Source organism: Buceros rhinoceros, unplaced genomic scaffold (assembly GCF_000710305.1).
Source record: "Buceros rhinoceros silvestris isolate BGI_N320 unplaced genomic scaffold, ASM71030v1 scaffold12067, whole genome shotgun sequence".
Lineage (NCBI taxonomy): Eukaryota > Metazoa > Chordata > Aves > Bucerotiformes > Bucerotidae > Buceros > Buceros rhinoceros.
This window is the reverse complement of record NW_010420475.1, coordinates 46,222-56,597: the sequence shown is the minus strand read 5'-3', so window position 1 is coordinate 56,597 and position 10,376 is coordinate 46,222. Positions and strand designations below refer to the sequence as shown.

Genomic DNA, 10,376 nt, shown 5'->3' with positions numbered 1-10,376 from the left:
TGGGAAAATAAACCCTTATGTGTCCTAACTCCATTGGATGTATGTAGCAAATGCTCAGATAATCAACCTTGGATACTTAGCTTCAGCGTGGAAGACGCAGCTCTGGAGTTAGAAACTTGGATTTCCAAACTCTGCGGCATTTCCTTGCTGAACTTGTTTATCCATCAGTGCTTCACATCGTAGAATAATGGGGTCAAACATAATGACTTTGCTGCTGAGTTACAAAGTACAGCCCTTGTACAAAGGGATAAACGTTCCTTACAGAGGGGAAAAATAATTTTGCAAGTCATCACTGGAAACTCATGTAGGCAGAAAACTTTTTGTACCTAATAGTACGTTGGTCACTTTGTATTTTGGTTGCTGATTCTTCAGTTTTACAGGATGAGATATTGTTCAGGCTGCTGCTAATTATGCGCTCGCTATTATGGTAATTGACATCTCTCAATGTTGTTATGACTACAGAGTACTTGGTAACACGCTGATAACGCATAAAGGCTGCAGCCTGTCTTGCTGGCTGGGACTCATCACTGTCTGGTTCTGTTCTGTCTGTGTGTGCCGAGTTACAAGCTCGGTGGTGTAGAGGCTGTTTGTATGCTCTGCAGTGCGTATCACCACCATGTTAGCGACGTCACAGCGATAGGAGCGCTGCACATTGTATGATGAACACATATAACCCACGTCTCAGTCAGGAGCGATCTCAAATCCCGCTCTGCAGTAGCCTCATGCTTCATCGGATTTTTGCCTCATGTTTAGGTAGTCCGGTGACCTTATTTCAGCCAGATGGTATGGGTGAATTGCTGCTTCTTGATGATTCTTGACCTGTTTGATAGCGATAATTAGGGAATACTGGTACTAGAAGAAGGCAGATCATATATCAAAGCTTTTATGCCTGCGTGCATCATTCTGAAAGGGTGACCAAACATTACGATCTGAATATTTTGTACTGTTCTTCATACTGATGTAAGAAAAAGGTTCTCCTGCGTCTTAGTAGATTTCCCATCCTCCTTTCCCCTGTTTTGAGCCTGAATCTCAGGAACTTTCTAGATGTATGCCTATAGGGGACCAGACTATGTAAGAAAGTTTCAGCTGATGAATTCAGTAAGTCCAGATTGAATGTAAACCTTCACAGAAAAGCCCAGGTTCAATTTGCATTGGTTCGGGGACTGATAATATACTGTGAGCAGAAACTCTAGACGGAAAAGTGTGCTTCGATGAGTAGTCTAGGTAATGCGGGTAACACTTGGATCTCTACAGATTCTGCTTTAGGAAGATTTGTAGCGCAGTAAATACTCTGTCTGCTGGCTCCTCGACCTTTTAACCTACTGTTTCTACCACTGGAACATAGATTTTTATCATAGGGTTTTTCTTTGAAGGAAGCTGATCGAGGTCTTGGTGGATAGGCATAAAACGTGGACTAATGGGAATCAAACACAGCTGCTTCTCTAGGTGAACTGGTTCCCGCTGGGTACCTTCAAATGCGGGAGGATGCTCTCTGTGTGGGACCCAGGTTGACTTAACACTTGCTTTCAGACACAGGACCCATGAAAAACACGTCAGTTCTACAGTCTGAACTCCAAAGGCAATGCAACAGCAAGCAAGGAGTATGTATGTAATGTAAGAATTCCTGAACTGCAGAAGTTCTTGGCAGTACTGGGAGACTTATGACGGGATCTCTGGTGGCCTTCGGGGCTGGGGGAAACACCCCATTTGCTTTTTCGTAGTTTTATTGAGTGGTCTGGCCTCGTGGTTAGAGAATTGCTCCTTGTGCTAGGACATTTTGTCCGCTGTGATGTGGATGGGGAAATTACCAGCTCTCACTTCCCACCCCTGTAATTTCTCTGCTATTGGCTTCTCACTCGGTTGGTAGCTCTAAGAATAGACGAGTAGAAATGTCATCCATTGTTCACCACTGTAGATTACTGGCTTAGGCCTTCAATCTCTTGTCTTTAATGGCTACAAAATACACAGAATAGATTTTGAAATGTCTCTTCTGTGCTGTTCCACAGGAAAGGTTGTGATACAGGGATAAGACTCTTGAAGTAAAATGGGGTTTATCAGACGTGAAGTTTGTGATGTCAACAGGCACGACTCCTCGACTGTCTGCAAGTGCATTGCTCTGGTAGAAGTGCACATGGATGGTATGGGTTCAATATTCATGGATCCCCATGTTCCAAACCAGGCCATGCTGCAAGAATTTTTTTTATGAATTAATATAAGAAAAAAAAAGAGAAAAGGTGGAAAATAAATGGAATGTAGTCTGCACTGGCTATAGATTAGGTAGAGATACTTTACTTTTAGGTATATCTAGGAAATGTCAGATATTTTTGAACTGTAACATTTTAGTGGGGTGAAGGTCACAGTCCAAAGTCCCTTCCATTTATGTTGAGGTACCATGGAATAAGCAGAGAAAGTATTTTGCAAAATATCCTCATATCATTGGAGCATATTTGGGGTTAACAGGATTGACTGTCAGGGTTTCCTTCAGTTACATTCAGAAGTAGAAAGTTTGTTCATTCTTTCACGAAAAAATAGTTGGAATACATAATACGTATATATATTGGGGGTATGTCTATGTGTAGCAGGCAGACTTTCTTCTTTTGTGCATATTTTACATAAGCCCAAAAGACTAGGATATGCCTTAAAGGTGGTGGAGATCCCTTTGTGTTCTGGAAATCACCCCGGAGCTTCAAGTTGTTCATCCTGGTGTTTATCTTGCGGGACAATATCACTCTTTTTGCCACCAGAAGCGCTGATTCTCGTCGTGCTGACATTTTAATAAAGGATTAGATTGCTCGCATGGCTGCGTGAAGAGCGTGGCAGCACTAACGTGTAACAGTAGTTACTGGCAGCAGCTTGGCTCTTTGTCACAATTTGTTGCGAAGTGGTTGTCAGTAGAAGTGGAAGGATGGTAATCTCCGAGTTGAATTTCTGGGGTGAAAAATGCTACTTTAGGTGTAAACCATAGGGCAATTTATTACGGTGAATGTTTTGGTATCCGAATATGGAATATTTAAATATCACTGATATCCAGGTATTCAAGTAGTTCCTTTAGGTTTCCCGGGGTGTACATCTGTGCTTACTCCTGGAGAAAGAAGGGAAGGGAGAAAACGTTTAAATTTGCATGAAGCATAGCTGTGATAACAGCAAAGCCTTCTCCTCCCTGTGCTAACCACGTTCCTCACAGTCTGCCCAAGTGAGTAATTTCAGTCAGTTGAGACAGAAGTGACTTCCTGCATTGAGCACTCGGCAAAGTAAGTTCCTTCTAGAATTAGTCAGTTCTGACTCAGCCAACTTTCGTATGAACACTGCGATACAAACTGTATTCTCGCTCAGATTAACATCAAGAACACGCACTCGGGTGACCGTCCACCCTGAGACTTAGTTGCCTGCATAATTTGGTCAATGCTGCCTCACACGATACAGGTGCATTGGCTGAAGATTTTCTAGGATACTTGTCTCCCCACCATAGTGACTCCCTTGGCAAGTTTGCTGTGTTCTACAACAGCATCAGCTCTGTCAGATTTGACTTGTCTGCTGTGGTCAAATGTGAGTAGTGTTTTTCACAGATCTGTCATGGGAAAATAAATATTTAAATGAGAACATTTGGCTTTATGGGCTGAGAGAGCCTGAATTCATGTGTTGTAGTGGGTCATAAAGAGGGTCATAAAGTCCGTAGGCTGGAACACAAGACTACATTCTGTCCCTGGCCCTACATGCATCCATTAATCATTATATCCAGTGATAAAACATACTCAGACTTGCTTCACCAGCATGTTGTGAGGATTAACTGTGAGTAGGTCCTTGAAATGCTCGGTGTGTGCACACACCCGTGTCCTTGCTCTGAAAGCTGACCCAGCTCTAGCGTACAGAACGTATTTTCAAGAGGAGATCCGTATCAGTGATGCCACAGCAGGACGGACGTTGTTGAGTCTACAAGTCACTGCTGTGGTTGCCTCTCACGTTTAATCTCCAGCCTGGCTATTGCCTCAGCTCTACTTAGGGCTCCTTGTCTGTTCTGCACACCTCGGGGGGGTGGACAGGGTGGGAAAGGGCAATAGGTTGTTTAATTCCCTCCTTTCCTTAAAGGAAGAAGCCTGCCTCAGGCTTTTCCTGCAAACCCAGCAGGTTGCTATGGATTAAGCTACTTAATCAATCCAGACAAACCATTCCGTGCTGCTCCTTAGCTGTCAATACCTCCAGTCACTTGCCATTTCAGCAGCTTAGGGACTAACGATCCTTCATTCTGCAGACAGAGATGTGCCAGAAAGCAAAAGTTCCTAAATAGCCACTAAAAACGAAGCTATAAAATCTTTCTGCCTTCATCCTCTCCTACCATCATAAGCTGGTAGCGTAGCAACTGATGAAGCTGCTTGAACTTGAGTTGACCTGAAATTACATGTTTCACGGTTTATGTGTTTATTCCCGCCTTCCTGCCTTTTTTCGGTGCTTGTCGAGTTTACATTTCCAGTCCCTATGGGGGATTAGCAGCTTGTTCATGCAGAAAGCTGAAATAGATTTAATAACACATGATATATGAGCTTAAATAGTCCGTGGAGTTAGAAACAGGAGAGAGAGCTAACGCTGGCTCTGACTCCTGATTGGTGGAGAGCACCTTCTTTTCGATGGGATGCAGTTTTCCCTATCTTTGTACTGGCTTGGTGGAGCCATGGGAAGGGCCTCCCCTAGGCTGGCGTGTCAAGCTGTAGTGCGACAGAATTGGCTGTAAAGGGAATGGTGCCTAGACTGGAGTAACCCTGGGAGTTCACACACGGGGAAGGAGACTTATCAGACGGAGGTTCATAAGTAACCTGTGACTTGACTGACTGTTGGCTCATGCAATTACAGCAATTTCTAGTGGAGAAACCAGTATGTTTTCACCAGAGTTTCTGGAAAGCTCCAGTGTTTTCATCTTCCTCATTGAGTGATGCTCATTTCTCATACTTAGCAATATTTTTGTAGTTCTTGTAACTATTGCAATTATTCTGTTGTCACGTTAAACCCTAACTTGGTTTACTTCCTAGCTCATTTTAAGACTAATATGAAATGTTAGTCCACACATCTGATGTCTGTCATCAAGGGCACTCCCACGAAATGAGGGAAGTAGAAAAAAAATTGAAAATAACTAATTGTTGTTTGTGGATAACATATCAAGGATGAGTTTAGAGAACAGGACTTGGCTCAAGCACCCTGGACATGCTCCTGGAGGAGCAAAATGGAGCAGTTAGATGCTGGCTAGAGAAAGTAATTTTTATTTTTACTGTTCTTTTGGTCAAATGAAACTCAACCTTTTTTCTGTGTGTGACACAGTCTCAGCAGATGGGGCTAAGATACTCCAGCCTCAGAACAGTCTTAGTAAGAGAATGAAATTCTTTCTTTGACAAGCACTTTAGGTATTGAATTACTAAATCAAAGGGCATCGCTGTCACCGGTGCATGCTCTAGCTGCATATAGAAAAGGAAAGTGAGTTGTGCTTATCTTTCCCAGAGAAAAGCATCATCATTTGTCTTCGTGCGATGGGTTTAGCCTGCAGCACCTGAGTTCTGCTGCCCTGAATGGGGACTTTCAGAGAGCGTGCAGGGGCTCGGCACGGCATCTGGCTGAGCGCTTCTTTACACAGCTTGTTTTGTGGCTTCCCCCTTAGGCTAACTGGTCTGACAGCTCGCTGTATTTCACACTGAGGGCCAGGCGCTGAGACAAGAAGAGTGAGGAGGTAAAATGCATCTCACCTAAATTTTACCACCACTCAGAAGAGGGGACGGGATCAGGGAGCAGTTAGTATTACCTGTCATAGATGTGTACCTTAAGATGAGTCCATGTCGCTCTGTTGACTGTAAAGGGAACCTGAGCCATGGGGGATCTGTAGCCACCGTTTTTTCCTCTTTTATGGTACAAGTGATGGCTCAAAGAGAAGCATTCAGTTCCAATCTATGTGAGTTCGTGTAATAAGCTTTACAATTAGAGCACAGAGTCTTCCATCTAATTCACTTAATTTACGCTGGGAAATGAGATACTGTTCAACTAATCCAATGCTATTTTCTTCTTTATTAGAGAATGAAAGCATCCTCTGAGGCTCTGGTGGGATTGAGGCTAAGCCTCTGAGACACAAATAGTATGAAATTCTAATGAAATAGTATGCTACTGTAATCCCCACTTGGTGTCTGGTGCCCCTCTCCCCTTTAACCTGTAACACTACTAGAAGAGTTGGTAGGAGGCCGTGGGGCTGTACCAACTTTTATGGTCTCAGGGCAACTCCATAAATTTTTATGTGATAAAGTGACACTGATATGGATGAACTTTCTTCAGCCAGGGTTTGTTCCAGCTGTCGCACGTGGGGACTGCAGAGCTGCTTCTGCTGCTTTGTAGTAACTCCTGTAAGCATTACTGCGTGCTTCTCTTTAAACCGAGGCAGTCCCGTTGCTTAATTTAGAACATACATATTCTAATCACCAGGGAGCGTTTCCACTGCTGCTTAAGGGGAGAATACATAGACAATGTGTTCTTCGCTTTCACCAGGCTGCAGCGAGTTCTCCCTTTGTGTATAAGTACTACACCTACACTCCTGTGACACGTAAAGGGAATAGTCTGTAGTCACCGAATTTTGGAGTCTCCTTCATATAAAATCTATAGCTTAAGAGATTTATCCAGCTGTTTAGAATTTTTGATAATGCCTTTTCTCTATGGATTATTTCACAGCATACAGTGATAACAGTTGTTGGGAATTTTTCTCTAATTTTTCAGTCTTCCCAGTTGCATCTGAAGGATTCGTGGAGCCCATTTTTCTTCCATCATCTAACAGTTGCTCAAATTGTCTTGTTCTAGAAAATCATGTAGAGAAATATTCCAGCAGTAGAATAGGAGCACTCAGGAGCAGTTGCCAAAGAGTAAAATACTTGTATTTTGCACAATAGCTGGCAAGGAGAGTATTCGCAGCACCAAGCCTGAGCCTGAGAGCATCATCTTCATGATGCTCTTAATCATGTGGTTTAGTTTTAGGTAGCCCTGCAAGGAGCAGGGCGTGGGACCTGATGGTCCTTATGGGTCCCTTCCAACTCAAGATACTCTGTGATTCTCTTTGGTCTTTCTTGGTCTGTATTAGTTTTGTTCTCTTACACTCTTTGCGCTACTAATGGTTCCAGTTGCAGCAGCCCAGTTCTAGACGCCCTCATTGCTGGGGAGCCCGTGGCTTTCTCCTCTGTGCCTGCAGGAGGGGGGAGGATGGCTGAAAGGGAGCAACAGGCTGGAGAAAGCTTGTGATATAAAATATTCTCTGGAGCAAATGGGGCTTAAAATAGGGCTGATGACAATTACACATGTACAAGGCCGATCTGTCACCGTGTTGATTTAATCACGCAGAGATTTTAATTAAAATAGTGAGCTCGTAACATCAGACTGGTCATCTGTAACTGGTGAGTGTGTTTAGTTACAAAGGACAAAAACCAGTCCTTATGTATGTGCTGGGTTTGATAAATAACAGGTAACTTGTTTAGATCACCTGCAGGAATTTGGCATGGAGTGATATTAAAAAAAATGCTTCTTGTCCCGTTGGTGCCAGGAGGGAAGAGCCCGTTATTTTCAGTGAGGTGGGATTGAGCCCTGAATATCCGTGTGTGCGTGTGAAGTTTGGACAGTACTGCTGGGTGTCATCTTAATTTCCATCAGTTTGGCAACAGTAGTTTCTAAACTTGCTAGATGAGACTTTAATGTCTGTTTAGCAGGACAAACTGCTCTATTAATTAAGCTCAGTCCCATAAATCCCCTCTAACTTGCAATCAAATCCCAAAGTAACCTGGATCACGTCGCTATTGAAGTCTACAGCCCAGGAGAACGGAATTTAATATTTCATTTGTGTTCAGAGATGATGCAACTTGTAAGATGTCATTTTTGCTTTGGGAATAATAATCACTAGGTCTATCTTTTAATTGTCTTGCACCAAGAAACAAGTAATGAACTGTTTGTGATTTAAAATAATTTGATTTTTAGTGAAAACTTATCTACATGCATTTCTTGAAAACAAATTTCTCAGAGAAATAGCCTTACGAAGTCAAAATATAATCAGCCTGACATTTCATGTCAGGCGAAGATTCTGTGCAAAATAAAAGCAGCAACATTCTACAGAAAACAGCTGATGACTCTAGTTTTTGTTCACATTGGATCCCACCCCAATTAAAATTGAGAGGGCTTTTTTTGTCCAGAGGTACGACGCACAGCTGCCGCAGTCCATCTCCAAGAGATAGGGTGCCTCACTGTGTTTAGTTCGCCAGAGGAAATTGAATTAAGTAACGTTTCAGTTGATCGTTTTCTGTCATTATTTCTGTGCATTTCTTTCCCTTCGCTGAGCGGATGTTAACCTGCAAGGCTTCTCCAGAGGGGGAAAGTCCTGTCTCCCTCCCACCATGTGGTGCTCAAAGTCCTTTCTGCCGCGTTTTTGTGGGTCCCGGATTCTTCCCGTTCTCTGGGCTCTTTGAGGAGTTGCCTTTAAGAGGGATTTAGAATAACTCCAGCAGAACTCTAAAATGAATGCCATGCTGTAACACTTACAGGTTTCTGTTTCCGAGCCAGAGATGTTCTTTTTGTTACTTTATTTTCACAAGAGAATAGAGGTTGCGTCCTCTGGTCCGAGGGCAAACCACATTAGAGTGTGACAGAGGGAAAGCTAGATGAGATTAAAGAAATTGCTCATAATCCTGCACAGTTCAGCTCAGGTTCTCCAAACCACAAGGCACACGCTATTCACGCGGTTTCCAATATGCAATTGTTATTTATACGCTGACAGAGGGGGAAAGAAATAAAAATCAGGCAGGCAGCCAGAGCTTTCATCAAAGGGTGCTGCTGAGATGCTTTTTATTGGCTTGCTTTTCTTTTTATCACAGAAGTGATATTCAGTGGCCAGCTTCCTGCCTCCTCGCGATGCTTTTCAGGCATTGAGGCGCTCTTCAAGTCTCACACAGATTTTGCTTGAGTACCTTTGCTCATGGAGTTAAGCAAACTTTGCAATCAAACGTGACAGGAGGTGTTGATTCACTGTTGCCTTGGAGTTTTTCTTAGTTCTGAGCTTCCAAGAGCCCCAGTTAGAGACAGTTCTGGCAACATCCTGACTGCTGATATCATCGGCTACGGGAACATCCCTAGTGTTTTAATTTGCTGGTGTTTTCTCAGCCACACAGCCAGTGCTTTGATTAAAGAATATATCCTCTTTTTAACTTGTATTTCGCTTGGTAAAGTCACAAAATGAGCAAGAGATTTGCATTTTCCACTCTTTGCTAATTGTGTCGCGTTAGCATTATGCTCTGGCTGGACCACAAAACCCTGATTGATGCCCTCACGTTCTGCCACGTTGGGTCACAGGGCAGAGGAAGGGCTGTTGTACTGGAGTCTTTATACATACTCTATGCTAAACGCGCTCAGTCGTCTTTATTTAGGACTCCTTTGCGCCCCTCACTCTCCAGTATTACACCGAGTGCTATTCCTCATGTGCTTAAAGGAGGGAGTATATATAAACCTTCTGATCTTTTAAAAGTGGCTTTTGTGTTTTATTTTAAACAGAAGTTGCTTTGTGGTTGCTGTATTTTTGCAGGTGTTTCTGAATTGGTAATACTACCCCCAGGGTAAGGGGGATGAATTTTTAGTTGGGAAAAAAAAGCAATTTCTTTTCACTAACAGATAAAATTCTTATGAAAGGTTTGGTAAATGGGTGGAGAAACTGTGCCTGTGTTAGCAAAGATTTTGGGACAGCCTTGCTGTGCAGATACGTGGTGGAAATTTGATCCTTTTAGCAAGATTGTCTCAGGCCTCTCATGATTTCTTTTTGTCTACAGAGCCCCCAACTCCTATCGCCCCTCCCGAGCTGCTGGCTGTCGGAGCCACATACCTGTGGATCAAACCCAACGCCAACTCCATCATTGGAGATGGGCCCATCATATTGAAGGAGGTGGAGTATCGGACGACCACTGGGAACTGGGCAGAAACTCACATTGTAGACTCTCCGAATTACAAACTGTGGCATTTGGATCCTGATGTGGAGTACGAGATCCGAGTGCTGCTCACCCGCCCTGGAGAAGGAGGCACAGGGCCCCCGGGACCACCGCTCACAACAAGAACAAAGTGTGCAGGTAGGGTTTCTGCTGCTCTGTACTACAGCGCGGATCCTTCGCTTCCCTTCCGTGTTAACAAATCGCTGCTGTTGTGGAGGTCCTTTCTCAGCGATCTGAGTTGACGTTGTGGATTTTGATAAATCCTGGAATATTTTCTGCCAGAGGCAAGTGTTTACAAAACTGTGGGGTTTTGTGTGTATTTGCCAAACTTGCTGCTACCGATGAGGTTTCCAACTAATTTTCCAGTAAGCAAATTGTTCTTAAGACTAGTCTTTATAATATTCT

General features: G+C 43.4%; 1 protein-coding gene across 1 annotated transcript in view; it reads left to right on the top strand.

Annotated features, from left to right (window-relative positions):
• LOC104496232 (receptor-type tyrosine-protein phosphatase T-like) overlaps positions 1-10,109 on the top strand; it is a gene marked incomplete at its 3' end in the record, with an annotated part of 51,012 nt that extends 40,903 nt beyond the window's left edge. The window contains exon 7 of the mRNA XM_010139316.1: positions 9,816-10,109. Coding sequence (XP_010137618.1) covers positions 9,816-10,109 — 294 coding nt within the window. The remainder of the gene's footprint in view (positions 1-9,815) is intronic.
• Between the last annotated feature and the right edge of the window lie 267 nt (positions 10,110-10,376).